General features: G+C 34.5%; 2 protein-coding genes across 3 annotated transcripts in view; one reads left to right on the top strand and one right to left on the bottom strand.

Annotated features, from left to right (window-relative positions):
• LOC126827349 (uncharacterized) overlaps positions 1–8,589 on the bottom strand; it is a 28,524-nt gene extending 19,935 nt beyond the window's left edge. Inside the window, exon 1 of the mRNA XM_050556646.2 lies at positions 8,445–8,589. Within this exon, the coding sequence (XP_050412603.1) occupies positions 8,445–8,475 (31 nt within the window). The 5' untranslated portion in view covers positions 8,476–8,589. The remainder of the gene's footprint in view (positions 1–8,444) is intronic.
• Positions 8,590–9,116: 527 nt separating this feature from the next.
• Positions 9,117–20,946, top strand: part of LOC126827336 (double-strand-break repair protein rad21 homolog) — an 18,473-nt gene continuing 6,643 nt past the window's right edge. Inside the window, exons 1-11 of one of the 2 annotated variants that reach the window (XM_050556614.2) lie at positions 9,117–9,280; positions 11,711–11,879; positions 12,407–12,636; positions 13,075–13,181; positions 13,503–14,498; positions 15,685–15,882; positions 16,167–16,232; positions 17,288–17,395; positions 17,637–17,792; positions 18,216–18,551; positions 19,883–20,250. In XM_050556614.2, the coding sequence (XP_050412571.1) occupies positions 11,736–11,879; positions 12,407–12,636; positions 13,075–13,181; positions 13,503–14,498; positions 15,685–15,882; positions 16,167–16,232; positions 17,288–17,395; positions 17,637–17,792; positions 18,216–18,551; positions 19,883–20,250 (2,709 nt within the window). In that variant the 5' untranslated portion in view covers positions 9,117–9,280; positions 11,711–11,735. The remainder of the gene's footprint in view (positions 9,281–11,710; positions 11,880–12,406; positions 12,637–13,074; positions 13,182–13,502; positions 14,499–15,684; positions 15,883–16,166; positions 16,233–17,287; positions 17,396–17,636; positions 17,793–18,215; positions 18,552–19,882; positions 20,251–20,946) is intronic. The other variant, XM_050556620.2, reaches the window with a different exon arrangement.

The following is a 20,946-nucleotide window of genomic DNA, read 5'->3' as shown; positions in this document are numbered from 1 at the left end:
AAAAAAGAATGTACATTCAAATTTGGAGAGCCAGAAATTTGGGCAACATTGAATAACTGTGAAACATGCCTATTGCCTATTGTCCAATAATCTTTGGCCAGTTTGGCTGTACAGTGGTTATTATATAACCTCTCCCGCATATGAAAGCCTATTGTGGCCATGTTATAATCTCGACTTCTCACTGCAAGAAGGCAAGGCAAAAGTGCGAGGAAATTGAGCAAGAATGTGAGAGCGTGTGGCTATGTTACCTCAACTGTTGCCACCATGAAAGTTCAAAAACTGGGTGATTTGATGATATATTTGGACTAAAAACATATTCAAATTAATTTATCACAATTTTGCTTCAAATCCTTCTCAATACATTGTAATTGTCAGGGAATACCCCTGCTATAAAAAAACATCAAAAGAGGTCATGTTTGTGTCACGACACTTACCTCTCTCAGTACCTAGCAACGGGGGCGAAGCCGGAGGAGAATTCATTGCATATACAAAATTTTTTTTTGTGGTTTTTAACTCAGAAACTGTTGCACCATCAAGTTTATCAACATATACATGTACATCAATTGCTCACTAACGCTGGGAGATTAGGCAATCTTCGCGTGCTACCTTTGATGTTACTCGAGCAGACATTACTAATCGCCGGGTTGCAGGTTAGGGAACCCTTACATTTTTGTCCCATGTGCACTCCATGGGTGTTTTCCATGGAATCCAGTATTTTTCTAGTAAGATTGATGTTTCTACTTTCCATTTATACCCAAATTGCCATACTTTTATTGGAAATAAACACCTGATAAATACTTTTCTGGGAAAGTATCTTTAATGTGATTTGAGTTGGAATATTAGTAGATTATTGTGGAATTGGGTAGATTATTGTGGAATTGGGTAGATTATTGTGGGTTTAGGTAAACTGTGCTGTAGGAATTGAACTTCCGAGACGAGAAGTTGAGGGCGAGAGCTTTCATAGGCAAGAAAGCCGGAAGTCGAGTAAAATAATATTGTGTTATCGGTGGAAGATTCTCATTGCTCCCTAGACTTCTTGCAACCAGATCATAACATGACCACAACATGCCACCATGCCCACTTCCTGGGTTACTGTGAAACCAAAAATTAATGCAGATTAGAAATTAAATTGTTAAATGTGATCATCACAAAGAGAATTAATGCACATTTTTGTTCTCTAATCCAACTTGAGTTTCGGTGAGCAGGACATTAGCATACTAACCAAGACGTCTGGGTTTCGATCCAGGTGTTGGCTGAGAAGATTCCCCTTGTTGGTGTTGCATGATGGAGGGTCTGGTATGGAAAAGCAACTAGTCGTTCAGGTGGTACAAAAATCTGAGGTCCAGTGTACACATTGGCATGCACTTAAAGATCTCTTGACAGTTGGAATTCAATATCAATCAATGCACACTGGTACGGTGTATGTCTGTCTTCATAAGCCCAATAGGACACTAAGCCCCCAATTTCATTATATTTATTACTAACTGTAAAACAGTGGTGTACACCTCTAATAATACAATAATCAAAAGTGATAATTGACTAATCAATGTAGTTGAAAAGTCATTAACTGGTTACCCGTGACTTACTTCACTATACAGGTTGGTTCAGGAGGCATTGAATTGGCTCAAAAACGCCATTAAACACCTTTAGTTGTCCTCCATGTCAAGAGTGACTTACATGTATATTATAACGGTCGCTCTAAAACATTAAAGATGCATTATTTAAGATTTAGATAAAAAGTTCACTGTTCTTGCTATAATAATTCAAAAATTGACAATGAAAAATGATTATATTGAAAATTTCATTCAATTACTTTATTCTCAGCAAAGTTATGACTGTTTGAAGATGTAGCATAGATTTTTATCATCGTAGAAACCATGGGTTCTACGTCGGACGTATATTCCGGCCGGCACCGAAGGCTATGGAAAATGACCGTAACTAGATCTGACCCATTGTTCATTTTGCACCCCGGAAAAATAGTCTTTTTTTTTCAAAAACCCAGCTTACAAACATGGCTACGATCGACCTCCACTATGTAAATATGAAATTGTACGGTCAGTACAGAATATGATCGACCTCCATTATGAAATTGTACGGCCAGTACAGAATAATGGGCATGTATAGAAGCCACATAGTCTCATGATTGGTGTTATAGAGTTGTATACATAGTCGTCAGTGTTGTGTTGATAATTAATGATGAGTGTCTGGTAGCAGAACAATAAAAGTTAATTGATATGTGGGAATCTTATCAATGGCGTGAAGCAGTCCATTCTTAGTCAATCACTTTTTGAACACCCATGTATATCCATGTGTCATAACAATTTTTTAAACAAAGCCGTTTACCGCTATTACAGTCACGCAAAATGCAAACAAGCTTATTATGATCTTCAAAAAAAGGGCAATTACTGCTCTTCGAATCCAACGAACTGTCATATCAAATAAAAACAGTATAGAAATTATGTAAATCCTCAACAACCTACGTGTTGGGAGAAAAATGCATTATAATTTTTTTATAGCAGTATTACGGCCTAGTGGGAATTATAGAAATAAAATCTTGAGATTAGTTAACTTGCTTACCGAAAAATTAAGAAATTTCAGTGCTATTGTGTTGCAATATTGATAATTCAACATGTTGCAAAAATGTTGTGTATATATGATATATGGTTACTCTTATTATACACAACTATATTGGGGGGGGGGGGGGGTAGTGTCGCGACGCTAGCAGTTAAGTTAGTTATCCGTTAGTTATTCATTATTAGGATTTACGTCACATTTCTGCGGTCTGTAATGCAGTAAGAGATGGTCTGGATAATTATATATTTATCTTCATTTCGAAGTTATTGTATTACATTTACAACTCAAAGTTATCGAGGTCAGTGTGTTTTCTATAGAGCACGTGGTAATACATGTGAGCTACTGGAATGGTTTTTCTGCGGCCAATTCAACTATTTTGATTATTTAAGTAGCCAAAAGGAAATATTTCATTAATAAATAATTATCACAAGCCTTACTAATATTTCATTTTTACGTCCAATATATAATTTTTTGTGTACACCATGCTGACAAAGTGGTATAGACAAGTGAATTCACAATACCCTACCATGTATAAACAACATGAAATATGAATTTATTTTGCAAAATTTTTGTGCATTATCAAAAATGACAAGCAGTGAAAATTTTGAAGAGGAAGTCCTGGTAGAAACAGTACTTGACAAACGAGGCTAAGTCTTCATTATCCATTTTATCATTAAATTTTAAAATCTTGCAGATATTTTAATCCATTTGAATCTCAGCCATCCGATGGTTATCTGAATAAATGTCTAAATATAACATATAACATTTGAAGCCAAAAAAAAAAATACCTTCAATACATGTTGGTAGATTTAGCTCTTACATTATACATCTTTAAATATTTGTCTTTAGGATTTGATTCTTTTAAGAAAAGACAGTCTTTCAAATTAGATTAATTTCATTGCAGTGTGACCTCCCAAAAATATCTAATTTTTGCCATGAAACATTTTAGTCTTTCGTATGTGCATCTGAGGAAACGATATTTGCTTTGAACAGTGTTTTTGGTGCACTTGTCATAACTAAAGATTAGAGATACATGTAAGATCATTAACAGTATATATATATACATGTGACCCCATTTTTTGATACAATTTTAAGCTATACATGTAAGCTTATTTAGTCCTTAGCCATGTATATCAAATTATTCCAAGTCTTATTTATTTCATTCATATTTGCCAGTCTTGCTGGTCTAATCCTAACCTACCTACCTATTTATTACATCAAACAATAGGATTGGACTACTTACAATTATGCAAAATATAATGACTATCTCCATACATAGTCTATATACATGTACTACAGCTGTTTTGACAAATATTTTAGAGCTGTTGTAAAGAAATGGCTAAGAAATCATTGAGCCAATGAAATAAGGTTAACACTAGCCAATCAGCTTATGATTAGTCTCAATGGGAAACTCCCAAACAAATGATGACATAGCTCTATTTGTTGTGTTAAATATATTTTGGTTTAGTGGTTTGTTGGTGTAAATGCCTTCCTACCCACCTGCCTTGCCTGTTATTTTCACACTGGATAATCAAATCCAAAGTCCCTTTATTATGATGAATGGACAAGATGACCCACCCTCTCTTCTCATGACAGCAAATTTTGACAGCATTTTCTAAATTGTTTTTTTATAAAATATATACAAGAACTTTTTTATGTTTACCCCCTTTTTTGTATTACTCCTTACTTCATATGGAAAATAACCTTAATTAAATCAAGCTGTCCATATTAATATCATGTATTATGTATTAGACTTTATATTTGTAATAAACAACTTCCAAAGTCCCAACTCTGGTATTTCAATGGTCCGCAGTCTGGAAGGCAGTGGAGGCGGGATGTTGTCAAAATGGCCATGAATTAAAATGACCAAATTCAAATTGGCCAAAAAGGCCCCATTAACAATTACTTTTACATTTTTATCAATTCAATTAATTACTAATACTCATTTCTCCACTAGTAATTATCATTACTCGTTACTTTACGACTAAGTAAAGACATTTTTTTTTTACTGACATTAAAGGCACAACAATCCAGACAGCTTACATTTACAAATGTAAGAGGAATTGCATCTGCTGCAAGTTTTTATTAGAATCAACCGAAGTAATATCCAGATATGACGGCAAAATTTACAGAATCAATAATCACCTTGATTGCAACACTAAATTCATCATTTATCTAATTACCTGCAAAAACTGTAGAATACAATACGTAGGCCAATCCGGCAACTCTCTAAAAATCTGTTTATACGGACATAACAACGATATTAAAAAGTTCAACGACACCCCTGTAGCCAAACATTTTAACACCACGGGACACCAATTCCAGGTACAAATTGTCACGAAAACGTCACGTAACACCAACGTCAGATTACGTCACGAAGAATCCATTATTGACCTCCTAGCAACCCAAGCGCCTGGAGGTTTGAATGAACAAAACTAAACAAGCAAGAAGATGTTTGAATGTCCATTCTGCAATAAGGAATTTTTAAACGCCAGTAATGGTAAACGGCATATAAGAAACGTTCACAAAGTACAAACAAAACGCAAGCCAAGAATGAATGGAATAATTTACAAGAAGTCTGCCGCTAAACAACAGATTTTCGCCACCAATACAACTACCACTAAGAATGATACTAATACAGATATAGAAGTAGCGGCAAATACTATTCACCCTAAAAACATCACTGACGAAGCCACAGAAGTCCGGCCTCCAACAGACTGGATCCGGCCTTTCCAGTCCCGGCCGAAATACGTCTATATTAACGGCTTCAAACATATACTAAAGGTCAGAAATAAGCAACTTATCACAGAACCAGTAGAAGAAGATCCTCCAGCCCTGTCGAGCCCATCAACGAATCCCACCAACATAAAACCAAATGAGGAAGAAGAAACAGCCGCTGCCACAGCCATACTAGAAATCATTAACAATTTTTCATTTTAAATTAAACAGTAAAAATTTCAACCATACTCTCAAATAATAATTTTTCTTATTATCTTAATAATTATTTATAATCTTTTAATTACTATTTTATATTACATTTGTACATAGTTAAATTAAACAATCCTTCTTTTTTAACAATCCTAATTTTAACAATCCTATTTTTAAAGATCCTGCATTGTACATATAATAAATTTAAAAATCCTGTGACGTCACCACCTTTATTATATATAAGGCGTCACAGGATCATTATAATTTCAATCTTGATAAAGGGTACCACACCCGAAATGTTGATTTATTAAACGATCCTCTACTTCTACAAGTCTGTTGTGGTTTTCTGTTGGACGGGGATTCTTAAATTCATTTATTTCAAAAGTTAAAAATATGTCCTATAGTTTAAAATAAAGACTGCTGTTATAACGAAGAACATCTGGGTATAAAGAGACCTTCATAAAGAATTAACTTGCTTGTACATGTACCTAAAAGAATGCACACTATATTTGTATAAGTAGAGACCCAAAGTTGACAGTGAAAAATCCATACAAACTAAGGTGAACTCAGAACGACCATAACTTAGATTACAATTTATCAATTTGGAATTTATTTTGACCGGAATGTCTTATTACAAGTACTTTTGATCATAGGCGTAGGAGCCGGGGGGGCAGGGGGGGCATTTGCCCCCCAAAAAATGTTTTTTTCGGGCAATGAAAAATTCGACAACCTTTTTTTTCTATTAACGTTTAGAGAAAAAATATAACTAACTTATTTCTATGAGATCCACACTGCCCGAAAAGTATTTTCTCGTCTTTTTCTTGTCCACTGCATGCCCGAAAATATGCCCGACGCTCTCTTATGATATGTATGCCCGAAAAAACGGTATTGATTTCGGGCAATTTTCTCTTATGCCCCCCTGAATTACTTTGAGCTCCTACGCCTATGCTTTTGATTGTGCAGTCTTCAACTCGATCTTAAACCTATACTCTGGCATGTTAAGGCTTTAATAAGGGTTTTAATTTACCATGAAACATCTTACAAAATCATATTACAATATATTATTTTTATGTTATAAGTTACCATTTTCAACAAAATACACTGCAAGTCAACATGAATTTTCTATAGAGGGGTATCCTCTGACAAATTTATGTTATAAGTTACCATTTTCAACAAAATTCACTGCAAGTCAACATGAATTTTCTATAGAGGGGTACTCTTTGACAAATTAGTCCTGCTGTAACCATGTGGTTCTTAAAATGAGCTAATTATTGGCTTAATTCACTACATTGGTTATATATTATTTTCAGGTACAGGTAATTCTGGTTTACAAAAATTGTACAAATGGACATTAATAGGAAAAATTTACATAAAACAATTAGAAACCATACAAAGATCAACAGCCTACTTAAAAGTCTTTAAAGTTTGAATTTTATTTCTCAAGATTCACCTTAAGCAGTGTTTAATCTGTGAGATTGTCTTGTTTAATTGGCTGCTTGAGTGCAAAATATCTCTCTTGTAAAACACAACTGGTCATAGAAATGGTTCCACTACTAATAACTGGGTTTTAACTCCTTGTGTACATTAAAAAAACCTTCACTTCGAAAATATAAAATGCATTACCACAAATTGTTTGGTGACTATTTGATGGTTCTAATCTAATTTGGAATTTAGTACCAATTCTGCTCAGCCAGACAAGTTTGTATTACTACGTACAATGTAGACAGCGCAAGTGCTACTGACGCCATATGGGTGCCAGTTAAGTCATACTCAACTATTGGTTAAGTTGTCCACAACTAATGGTTATGTTGTCAACAACTAATGGTTATGTTGTCCACAACTAATAGTTGACCCGTATAAACATTAATTGTATTGCATAAATAAGTTTTACTTGTTTTATTAACCCAATAATCAGCTACCTTGGTTGACCGATCACGGTCGAGATTAGTTCACCTATGTTTTTGTAATGAAGTAGCGTTGTATTGTTTGTTGATTGACGTTATGATTTTAATCTTAATGTTTAGACAACATTAAATTAACTTGGTAAGAAATATGAATATAAATTATTCGATGAATAAACATTTGTGATAAGATTAGTTTATAATGTCTAACATCGTTTATCTTCTTTATAGAAATGTATTTTACACTAACATTGACAACTTAATCACTCACAAAAAGGCATCAGGGATTCCACACTCCACATATTATCATGTGTTTTTGTTATTCATGTCCAGAAGCCTGTTTCAATTTTCGCTCCAAATGTACCCTTACTTACTACGCCTGTAGTATGCAGTGCCTTATATGACATGGAACTGTATATGGTAATAAAATTCTGAGCGTTGATTAGCTGAGAAAATGAGATTGACCTATTGTTATTCATAATCATCAGAAAATTCCATATTCGCCATGAATTTCAAATGGAGTCGTGACAAAAGTTGTTCTTTGTGTATAAAAATGGTGATTATTTTTAACATATAGCTAATTAATAATTAATAATGAATAAATCAACAAGTGACTAGGTGTGACTTGAAGGGGCAGTCATCTTGTACTGAGTTAAAAGAAGGCTTTCACAAGACCGCTGTGAAACAAAGTGATTAAACCTCATTTCATTCTGCATGTTCTGTTGTTAATTATTATCCACATATTTGTATATTTTTTAAAGGCATACTATTACTAATAAAGGTCAAAGTACCTATATAAGAGATATCAGAAAGTTGTGCTAAACTCTGCAATTTGCCACAGAGACAAAAGGTAACATTCTGGGGCTGTCAGTTACCTCAACACAAACGGAAGAAATTATTATTGTCTGATCAACGATTATGATCATGTGAGTTGTCACACACACACTGAGTGACTGACACAGTCACCACAGCACAGTGGGGTTGTGACAACAACAAAACTGTCGAAAAAGTAAGAAGATTTAAAATTGCATGAAATCTAACCGTTTGGAGGAATTTCTCTCTGTTCTTCCATAATGTGGTAATTGCAAATTAATCAAATGGACGTAGATAATGCATTTTACACCGTGACTTATTTCAATAACATCAGGAATAATTCTTCACGCTGTAGATATTGCCACCATCTTGGAATTTCTTGTATCATGTGACCTTTACAAGGGAACGACATCCGGTTAAAGCGCACTGGCAGCTTCAGTCAATCGAACTTCAATGATCCAATGTAACTACTACTAGTGGCCTAGATCTAATAATAGGCTTCCAAAATTTGGCACTCATTCATGAATAACCTGCATTGAAAGCATTTATATTTGTACGTTTTATTAGGATACTGTTTGTTTATTAATTTAAAAGGGTCTTAATTATTTAGTAGTAGCCTAAACTCAATTCATATGCTTGCAGTGAGCGTGGCTGTGCCGATCGCTTACAAATCGCTCACCTCGCTGAATCTAGGGCACCTGCAATGTATACAATATTCATCCGCCTATTTATTATTTAATAAATAAAAATTAATGACGATAAATAATTTCTTGTTTGTGACATTATGACCATAACCAACCTAATCGGGGTTATAAAATTATTCCTTATAATACTGTTTAATGCATGAAATACATTGATTTGATGGTGAACTATTTAACGTGCGGAAGAAAAAGTCCCGTTAAAATTGAGCGGGAATCAAGAGGGACGCCATCTTCGAAAGAGTGCAGCCGCTACAAAATATGATTTCTTTAGACGAATTCTACTGTAAAAACCCACCCGATTAGCAAATTTAACGGTGTATTTAGATTTCTAATGATCTTGTTCATTTTTTGTCAAAATTATTGGTGAGTATAACAACCGTTATATTAGTGTTTATCGTAAAATATTTTGAAGCATATTAATTATTAGATTTTAGTAGTAGATTTCCCACCATGACGATGTCATCGTTACCGTTGAATAATTTTTCAATTTATACACGTCGCAAACGTCGCTGTCCTGAATATGTATGTGGTTATAACAAAATCTGAATTAATTATCAGTTTCTTTGAGTCGATGGGAAATTTGAAATACTGTGCCGGGTTAATTATTTCTTGCACGACCCACCAAACATAGTAAAACCAAACGGTGGCCATTATGTGTTTGCGCGTGCTTTCATTATTGACATCCCAAGCGCGCGAAGTGCTGGAATTTCCGATTTATTGACGAACTTGAAAGAAGTATCTTGAGCGTACTAAGTCATGTGACGGAATGCATAGTATTCTCTTGTTTAGGGAAAACTGGGATTATAATTTATTAATTGGACCTATATTGGCTCGAATTTTAGGGTAGGCCCTACTTTGATTTTCATTTTGATTAAGTTTGGTTTGACTTCATATTTTATTTTTGTATTTTTTTTTAAAATTCCAGCTATATTTTACACTGTTATTATGAACAGAGTTACTGTCTGAATCTTTTGTCTTTATAAATTTTAAACAGATTTCTTCGATTATGAACAAGCTACTTAAAAGGTTAAACATACATTGTCATTATGCAAGAGCTAAATCTGCTTATTGTAGGTCTTTCTTTAGGCCTGAAATGTTATATAAACCATGAATAGAACTTTATTTGAAAACACACAAGCATTGGCCTCCTTGTCTTCTGGCCACTTAACCACCATCAGTTTACACTGGGCCTCGGATCAAAGTAAATAAGACTGGGACCTTCAATATCTAGGCGCACATCAAGGCATCCAGGGTGTCTGTATGGAGATTACACCGCCAGTCTGTTTTTATCCGCTTCATGTTAGAAAACCCTCTTTCACAGGCAGCATTGGATAGAGGATACAGACTAGTTAAATGAATGATTTTCATATATTCTGGTAATCTGCTTTCTCAGTGTTTTCAATGCTGACTCTCTGCCAAACCGAAAGTGGGTTAACAGCCTTGAAATGTTGATTTCTCGAAATGTACAATTTTAAATCAGCCGATTCTCTTTGAGCCTCTGTAAAATCACAGCCAATACGATAATGTAATTGACGAAAATGGTCTGTGATGTATTTGATTTCGTTCTGCCCATACTGCAATAAAAGAGTGTCGTCAGCTTCAGGCCAGTTTCTGTGATCAAAGATAACGCATGATAAGAAAATAGGATCTTGGCAAATATTGGTGAATCTCTCATCTATACATTTAATCAAGTCGTTAACAATTTCTGACTTCTCCTTATCCAAGGTAGTGGACCCAATAACATTAATTAAAACATGATCTTTAAAATTCACGCCGTCCACGTCAGTGTTAAACCTTTTGAAGTTGTGGACCTGTATTAGGCAACATATTTTTCAGTGACAACTTGAAAGATTCAAGTTTGGCTAAGACACCAGCGACATTAACATCACTTCTCTGGAACAATAAACTAATTCTGGACATTTCAGCTAGTACATGTACATCACTGACAAAGTACAAGAACCACACAAATTTATACTGTCTTATTTTGGTTATAATTCCTTTGGCTTTTGCTCTGTCCTCTGGTTTGTTTGTACAGGGTTCCAGCGGTCCTTGAAAATCCTTGAATATCCTTAAATTTAAAATTTCATTTTCAAGGTCTTGAATAGCCTATCCTTGAATTTTGCGGAAATAGGAAAATATCCTTGAATTTCAGTTGAGATCCTTAATTTTGTTTCAAATGTCTTGAATTCCTTTTAAATATGAGATTATAACGATAGTTGGTAATGTTTTGGTTATTTTTATAAGATGAAAAATTGTAACTTTAGGCTAAAAAATGTCCTTGAAAATCCTTGAATTTGACGTATATTTATCCTTGAATATCCTTGAAAAAATGATTGACGAAGCCGAGGGAACCCTGTTGTATTTTCTTCTGAATAATTAATTAATTTCCAATTTTCTATCATCTTTGTGGTAGATTTCAATTTATAAGAGACCCACCTGGTACCATTAGCACGTTCAGGTTTTAAAAATTCTTCATCCATTATAATGGCAAGTTCATTAACCTCACAATTTCGTTTTGCTGACACTTTGTAGAAATTCAAAATTGAAGACAAAACATCAACAACAGTGCTCATAAATGTATTTTTGAATGTGTCTTTCACTGCCAGTTCTAATCTGTGAGCAAGACACCAAACTGATAAGATGTAGTCAACATTTCCACTTTCTTTCAGGCGAGTTTTCACTCCACGACGCTCTCCCATCATCACATTTGCACCATCTGTACAAAATCCAACAAGTTTCTGTTTATAATTGTGAAGTTCAAAAGATTAACAAAAAATATGGATTTAATTTCAGGTTTGGTAACAACTAAAATAACAAAATGTTTTATGCACATTTCGTGCTCAGTAAGAAAGGGCCATTGGCCCGTATTTGGTTGGCTGCCCATTGGGATAAAAAGCTAACCAAGGCTCATGTCTTTGAAACTAATATTGATTCAAGTGTGGAAGCAATTTTAAAACCCAAGGTGAGTTAATAACTTGATAAGAATAAAAAATAAAAGGAGGGCATGGGGATGAGGCATGTAATGTGTTAAAATAACCTCCTTGCATGGGGTTGGGAATATCAATCCATGTTTGAAAAAGACTACACCCATAGAGTGCTTAATATGAACCCATTATCACACTCAGCACTATCGATTGTATTGTAGGGTTACATCTCTGACCTTGAAAGTCGACAATTTGATGTTTAAAATTAGTGTACCATTCTCGAACTACACTTTATGCCACCGCACATCCTCATTTAAGCCTGAAGAGTTCGAATAAGAACGAAACTAGTAGCTGAGAGAAATCTGGGAAGGCTGTTCGCCTATTTACAGATTTTTTACTACACTTTATGCTTTGAAATAAATGTGGGAATTTATTTCGGTCAATTATAGGCAGACAGCGTAAATTTTGTTTTATATGAACCCTTTCAGGTTCTGCTCTAAGAGCTGATTAAACTTTCTATTCAATCTTTTTCTTACACCTGTATTTTTTTTTTTTTGAATTCTAGGTAAAGATGGCATTACGAACATCTGGACATTTATTACTTGGTGTTGTGAGAATTTATTCTAGAAAAGCTAAATATTTATTAGCGGACTGTAATGAAGCGTTTGTGAAAATTAAAATGGCTTTTAGGCCAGGTGTGGTAGATTTACCTGAAGAAAATAGAGAAGCTGCTGTGGCTGCCATCACATTACAAGAAAATTTCCATGATTTTGAAACCACGTTAGCTGACTTGGAGTAAGTAGTTTCTAAAAAAATTGAGAAAAAAAAGGAAAATCTTTCCATTTAGGACATACTTGTTTCGGAGACAATAGATTCCACAATACCAAAAGATTCAGATTGACACATATAAGTACAGATTAATATTTGGATAAAAGGAATATTAAATCACCCTAATTACAAACAAGGGAGGTCTACATGTAGTTTGGTCTATTTTCTAAAATATGGAGAACATTGATGTCAATTGTACGTGACAACGAGTAGGGTTGCCTGTCCAACCTCGTGGGTTTTCTCCGGGTCCTCCGGTTTCTTCCAACTGCTAGAGACCGCTACGCGCAAGCGAATTATTGAAATAAAATTAAACCATGTTAGTCCCGAAACGATGTCAATCATTTACACATAACAGATATACACATATATCATAAGCTTATGTCACAAGTTTACTTTTTTTTATAGAGATTTAGATGTTCAAGCACAATTTTCCGTAAATCAGAGTCGTCCAGAAGAAATCACAATGCGAGAGGATTACGCAAATATTACATTACTCAATGATGATGGTTTTGGTAAGATACAGATTTTTCTTATTGTTTAAATCTTTTGATATCTGCTGTTAAAATATATCATGTCAAAGCATAATTCTCTTATACATGTATTAAAAATTGCGCTGGTGTATTTACAGCAACAAAATTATGTACAAATAATTATTATTGGCATACATGTAAGACAATTTATTATACCGTCATCTGAGGTGGTGTGTCGGGACCGCTCTTGTTTTTACCTGCATATTATTCATAACGTTTTTTTAACGTAATATAATCGCATGCCTTGAATTCCTTGTTCAAGATCAATTCAGTGAATTTTCAATGTGTTATTAATTTGATCAGGAGAGGATGATGATTTGGGAGGTGAAATTGACGAGTCTGAAATTTGTCTTATCATGTATGGGTTTAAAACTTGTCTTCGTGATCATCCATTAGACTTTGATGTGGTATTGGAACTAATTGACCAAACCAGTCCAACACATATAAACATATTCAAAAGGCAGCATTCCTTTACCTTTGATGGGAAGGAAAACCTTAAATTATTTAAAGACAATGTTGACACAAGCAGCAATATCTGTGATGATAACTTTATTTTTGTTGAGAAGTTGGTGGAAAAAGACACTAGCAGTGTTCTTGAGGATAGTGCTTATTTGTCAGGGAAATGTGTTAAATCTTTGTCACAAACATCTAATATTAGTGCTACATCTAATAACAGTATTACATCGATCTCAAGGTGTTTTCAGTGCTCTAATCGAAACCTCAGTACAGACAGTGGGATAGATGTATCCTTTCCCCAATTAATCTGTGATACATGTACTTGCATACAATCAGACTCAAATTCCAATAAATTTTTAAACTCAAAACCACCTAAATTATTAGAGAAGGTTTCGGAAAGTTATTTAGAAAATCAAGACCATTCAGTTCAAACATCCACTCCAGTCAAGAAAGAATCTAGGCAGCCATCATTTTCCTGTGACTTAGGAATTGACTTAACACCACCAATTACACCAGAAGCAAAGTCACCATCTTTTAAAAACCAAGATGAAAATTCGCCGAACTCGACAAGTGAGGATCTTTTGGTGCCTTCTCCACAAAAATTATCGCAACTTGATAGTGGCCTTGGTATGGAATGTGATCCAGGGTACTACGATTTCGGAGACCATGGCTCCGATATTTCAACTGACACAGGTTTATATAATGATGTCAGTGATGAAGAATTGCCTAGGGTAAAACCGTACACAAGTTTAAAAAAGACAATAATCATGCAGAAATTTGAGGAACCAAACCCTGACCAAACCTTAAAATTGCGACGTTCTCGAAGACTCCGATGGCGAAAGGGTAAGAGGTTTATTTGGTGGGTCAAAGGTGCTCAGTTCCTGTTCCAATTGGATTTCTTTTGTTTTCGAAAATATCCCTACAATCGAAATTAATAATTCGGTTATTTTGTTTTTAATTTCAACCATTGGTTGAAAAATTATGCAACCATGGTTATTATTGGTTGGAAAAAATTTAGACCTTTGACCCACTATAGCTTCTTGTCCAATCAAAATCGGTGTCTTAAAATATCTTCAGTTTCAGTGGAAAGATTCCAATTGGAATAAGAATCTGAGAAAGACCTAGATTTTTATTGTGGAAGGCAGAAACATGGAAATAAGTGGTACATATATGAAATGCTCTGGAGTAGTCAACTACTCAAGAAATAAAATTGAAGAATAAAATATAACACTTATTTCCAGAAACCACCTCCTTAAAATATAGGATTTTTGCTTCAATTAATAATAATTTTTGTAAATTGAAATGAAATTGTAAATGCATCAGATAGAGCACATTTATCATAAAACAAATTGCACGTTTTTATACACCCACATTAAAATGTGGTCATATATTATCGTTGTCTTTGTCCGTCCATACATCATTCGGTGTTGTCTAGAGGCGAAAGCTATTCGATTCACTTCAAATATATACAGTGTTTCAGGTCATAAGACTAAGAAGCATATTGATTTTCAACGATTTACTGTCATTACTGCCAGAGTTATGGCCCTTGATTTCTGCTAATTAATTAATGCAGTGTTAAAATCAGATTTTAATTTGTAAATGTTTCATTACTGACAACCCTTGTTGACTGCCTGGACGACTTAGCTGCTGTGGGCGTAAGGTTTGTTGCCTGGCAATCTTTCTTTCTAATTAGCAGAAATAACTGTTTTGTTTAGACTAATATGTTGTGTATTTTTTTTTTAAACACTTGATCATCATTCTCGTAATGTTTTAGTGAACATTAGGAAATTCTGATACTATGTATATTGATCACGTAATGAGGAATTGTGGAGATAATTCATAGTTTTTAAGCACAGTTCAAATCCATAAAAAAATCTTTGGAAATCATACTACAATTGTGAAAAAGCAGACCCTGGATTTATTTCAATTTGCTGTACAACAGATGTAGTTTCACCACAAATGTAGAGTAAAGTTAAGAAATATCAATTTGTATTTTGATAATTGGATGATATTTTATATCTTTTTTTAGGTGATGTTGGTTTTGATGAAAGAGAGATTCTGCGAGACCAGTCCCATGTTGATGATCCATTCTTTAAACAGGCAGATGTCACAGAAATCAATTCCACTAAAGACCAATCACTAGGCGAATCAAATGATTTGGGAAAACCCATGGACATTGATATGCCTGGAGAAAATGAGGATTTCGGTGGTGGAATTCCATTCATGGGTAGGCTGCTACTGATTACAAGAGTTTTTGTTTTTTATAGTTTGTTTTCAAAACCAATTGCTATTGTTATTTTATTGTTCTGTTTGACTTGCTAATTTTGTAGTTCAGAATAGTCGTAGCATTGTAAAAAGAAATTTTGGTGATGAGCCGATGACAGATTTTGAAGACTAAACTAATCTTGTTAGTGGTCACATCCATATTTGAATATTGCAATTGTTTTGTTTGAATTTGAAACTTTTTGTTAAAATTTGGTGGTTCATTTGTTGAATTGTTTTGTTTGTTAGATGATCACCATGATGATGATGACGATGATGAGGACAATGATCCTGGGTTTGGAGATGATATTTTTGGTAAGGTTTTAAATACTGGTACTGATGTATATATTACCATATACATTACATGTAATCTAACTCTATTGACCATGACAGTGCACCAGTAATTTAATTAACATTTATTACATACTGTACATCAAAGATAAACGCACAAAATCCCTGCCAAAAATAACTGACTTAAATTCTGTCGATTCATGCATCGATGAATAATAACAATTCTGTGACTCTATCTAAATGGGAGTAGTGGGATAGACAGTAGTGTTGAAACTTGTATCTGAATATCCGTTCACAGATATAATCTCGTGGATATTTGAATACATTAAATATTCGTGTTATCCGATGCTTTTTTTTTTCATAACTGTTTATGTTATTTTGAAATGGTCCTTTTTGTCGCCGATTTCTTATAAAGGGTTAATTGAGCAATTATTTCCTGCAAATAAGGCTTGAAACTTGTCAACAGCTCTGAGGCTTTTAGTCTTTCTACCCCATACAACTGTTTTTTACTTTTTAAATAGTTATAAGCAGCACAGTTCAAATATTAGACAAATGCCATGGCCCATGGCGAGCTCCCAGTCGTGCACTTCGCTGATGATTAGAGCTGTACATAGCTATTCTGTGCGTTCACGCGATATATACATGATCTTTGTTGATTTAGTCTGCTGAATTTAGACAACCATGACCGGCCAAATCTTATTTCAGTATTCCAGCCACCTTGGTACCATCAGAGCTTGTGTTTTCCGCTGTTTTCCATTGTTTTTATCAAAATAAAAATAGAAATATTGATCATTTCAAATAAATTAGTTCAACTAACTAAGGTTTAAGAAAACTCAAGAAATAATTTTTCTTGTTACTTAGACAATGTTTCAAAATAAAACTGTCCTGGGTATAAAAGTTTGACGAATAAATTAAAATTAAAATTTAACATGTGATGATATAGTTAAAAGACAGTGTATAAAAGTTATGTATTGTTTTTCATAAGGTCAATTTTATAATGACAGATATGAATGAATTAAATCCTTAAATATTTTTATTCATTCATAATAAATGACTTATTGTGTTTTTCATATTTACAGGACAAGAATTTATGGGGGCGGGTGGATTATTTGAAGATGCTCCAATTGCTGATGTACCTATGGAAACTGATGTTGGTGTAACTACAGAACCGATCTCAAAATCAGAAGGTAAACTATCCTTTTTTTTTCCATACCTCAATTATATGTAGTATGAAAATTGAATTGACAACGAACCTGAAATGGTCAATTCTCATGTCAAACAAATGTTTTGCTACATTTTAATATGACGAGGTTTGGAGATAAATACTATATGTTGGAGGTGCATATTAATATCTACAAAACACAGAAAAAAAGAAAATCTGTTGTCGATTTAAAAGTGATCAGTATTATTTATTTTAATGTTTTACAGAAGTAAAGAAAGTTGATGATACGATATCTAGTGAAGCTAATGCTTCAGCTCTACCCCAAGCATCTGTTACTGGTATACCTGGTGAACAAACCACACTGGTACATAATGAAGAAGAGGCATTCGCTCTTGAACCACTTGATGTCACAGCTGTAGCAGGTTAGTAGATTTATATCATTTGGACCCTTCACATCAGACAAGAGTAACACTAAGGGTATTTTAGTACTCGATAATAACATACAAAACATACTGGGATGTTCTTATCTCCCTCTAGAGGTCATTTCTCTGCATCATACCGAATTTCTGTGCTAGACTAGACTAAATATAGGGATAAAGATTCTTATTCAAGGACACCAGAATTTTGACATTTGAGGATCAAACAGACAACGGTGTCATAAATTTGTCTATAGCACATTGATTGCCGCATGCAGAAAAGTAGGACGTCAAACCCCATTTTACTTAACAGATCTAGCCAGCTAACCGCGGTACAGTATAATATTAATAAATGATGACTTATTTTATTTAACAGATTGATACTACTTGGAATGTTTGTCACTACAATTTTCAATTTAAAATTTTCAGGTACAGAAAAGAAGGGTAAAAGAAAGCGAAAATTGATTGTAGATGAGCAGAAGGGAATCCCCAGTGAAACAATGAAATTACAGCTGTCAGTTACATCCGACATTGTCACAACATTAGATTTAGCTCCTCCCACTAAAAAATTAATGCACTGGAAGGAAACAGGAGGTGTGGAGAAGTTATTTGCACTGCCAGGTCACCCGATTATATCTCGTATGACAACTCGTCTGTTTGGTAGAAATCTCATCACAAAGTCTATTAAAGAAGATGTTGAACCAGGTGATGATCTGTTAGATCTTGATACACCAGAATTACCCAGAGAAGAAGAAAAACAACAATGTAAGTGTTGCTGCCGTAGTTATCGGGAAATCGGTTATAAGGAGAGTAATAAGAGTAAGCACTCACAAATTTGCACAATGTCAAGAGAGACTTTAATGTGTCGCTAACTGAATGATTACATAGTCATTTCAATTGGGTTTTGTGGTTTACTTTTATGAACAGTTGTCAAAAAACATCTTAGGGAGTGGTTATTAGTTGCCTCTAGTCCATGTTAAATATATGTTGTTTTTAGTTGCAAAAAAAAAACTACATAGTAATTCTAGGACAAACTTGGATATATGCAGTTGAAATTAATGTCAGTGATTAATTTTTCACACATGTATGTTGTTGCCAACACTGAAATTCAATCCCCTTTCAGCATTTGAGGCCAGTTCAGTCAAAGACATGTTTTGATGCTATTGACTTTTACCACCTGCACAAAAATCTGTGCAAAGAATGAGTTGGATAAAAGTTATGTTGCCTTACCGGAGAAATTATTTTTACTGTAATTTCTCTTGAAAAAGTTAATTACAGAATTTCTCGATGTTCATGTTATAAATATTGTAGTCTTTACCAGATGTTCAATTTGATTGCTTGCTAAGTAATATATTTTCGACAAGTTGATACTTTTTCCTGCAGAAGTCTGGCCTTCGTCTTATATTCCACTTCGAGGCTTCGACTTATATACGGATGAATGTAAAAAAATAAATGACATCCCGAAAACATTTTGTCAGTAACCATCACTCCACAGTACTGAGAGACATCACATGCACTATCTTTTAAAACAAACTATTCCAAACAAAATATTTATCGACATTTCTTAGCTTATTTTTTTTTTTAGCTTGTTTCTTTATCTAAAAACATGCCCCCATTCAAAATATAATCATAAACCTGATAATATGCCATCAAAATAGAATCTTTTCTCCGACATTACTCTCGTGAAAATTTACAGGTTTCCATCTCTCATAATTGGGGTAATGTTATGCTTACACATCGAAGAACACATCCATTGAGTAGTACAAAAACGGTGGAAAAATTTTCCTGGGAATACCTGTTGCTATGGAAACAGCGTTCATCTTGGATTTATTCGCATAGTTTTAGTCATCCATTTTCTCAGGAACTATTCAACAGAATGTTTTCAAATTATTGACATGTTCCTTTGTGCAATAGGCAAGTTTCATTACATTCGCGCAGTATCATAAGGCCTGTCATTGAGTCAACCATTTGTATGTGGCAAGGAGTAGGGTCGCCTGTCCAATGATTTTTTTATAGGTATAACTGAACCCATTTGGAATTGTCAAAATAACGTTATATAGACATTATCATTATATCTCAATTTTATTTCTTTACAGTGGATGTCACACGTCAATCTGAAATGAGCACAATACTTGAAGAACCATCATCAATTCATGAAACCTCTAAGCGATCTCGGCGCAGTGAGAAAACAGTGGAAAAACCCAAAGAGGTGGTCCCGGAGCCCCCTACCATACCAGACACATCATTACTCCAGGATCCCTCAGCAATACAAGAACCATCTAACGCCCAGGATATCTTTGGACAAACATTTACCGAAGATGTTGTTGATCTTCCCAATGATCCCATGTTGAATGATCCAAATATGGAGGATGGTCCTCCTTCGATAGCTCCATTCTCTGTTGGACCATCATCTGTTCCCCCACCCTCAGTTGGCCCACCTTCAGTTGGTGCAAATGATGCTCCCGTAAGTATTATTCAATTGATATTTGACAGTTAACTATGGTTTTAATTACATACTTGTATTTGTTGGTTTCCTCCCGCTACTAATGACCCAAGCATGGTAGCAAAGTACATGTATTAAAATGATTATTTTAGAAATAATTTCAGAATGTTGGTTGTGAAACCGGCCAGTGTCATGGATAATTATTTTCTCTGAATTCGGCTCAGAAATGTTCTATCTCCCCCAATACCAGCGTGCCATTGTTTGAACCCCAAAACGGGGGGTTGGATGGCTGAATGGTTAGCGTGTGCGCGCTGTATCATAAAGTCTGTCATTAAGTCGACTGGCGTGGTTTCGAATCCCCGGTTGTACGTGACACGGAGTAAGATCGCCTGTCCAACCTCGTGGGTTTTGTCCGGGTCCTCCGGTTTCCTCCCACTGCTAAAGACCCCTATGCGCAAGCGAATTATTGAAATAAAATTAAACCATATGTTAGTCCCGAAATGACCTAGTTGTGTCGAGTGGACGTTAAACCCCATTTCTCTCTCTCTCTCCTTCCTTTGAACCCCAAAACACATTGAAAACATTTGACACCAAACAGAATTTACTTCCCTCTGAATAAGTTCAAATAAAGACACCTACATTGTGCTTTGAGTTAAGTGATAATTTGATAACTACTGGGAAAAAGATCAGATTAAAGTCCTGTAGAAGCCACAATTA

This window comes from Patella vulgata, chromosome 1, assembly GCF_932274485.2.
Source record: "Patella vulgata chromosome 1, xgPatVulg1.2, whole genome shotgun sequence".
Lineage (NCBI taxonomy): Eukaryota > Metazoa > Mollusca > Gastropoda > Patellidae > Patella > Patella vulgata.
This window is presented reverse-complemented; position numbering and strand designations above follow the sequence as displayed.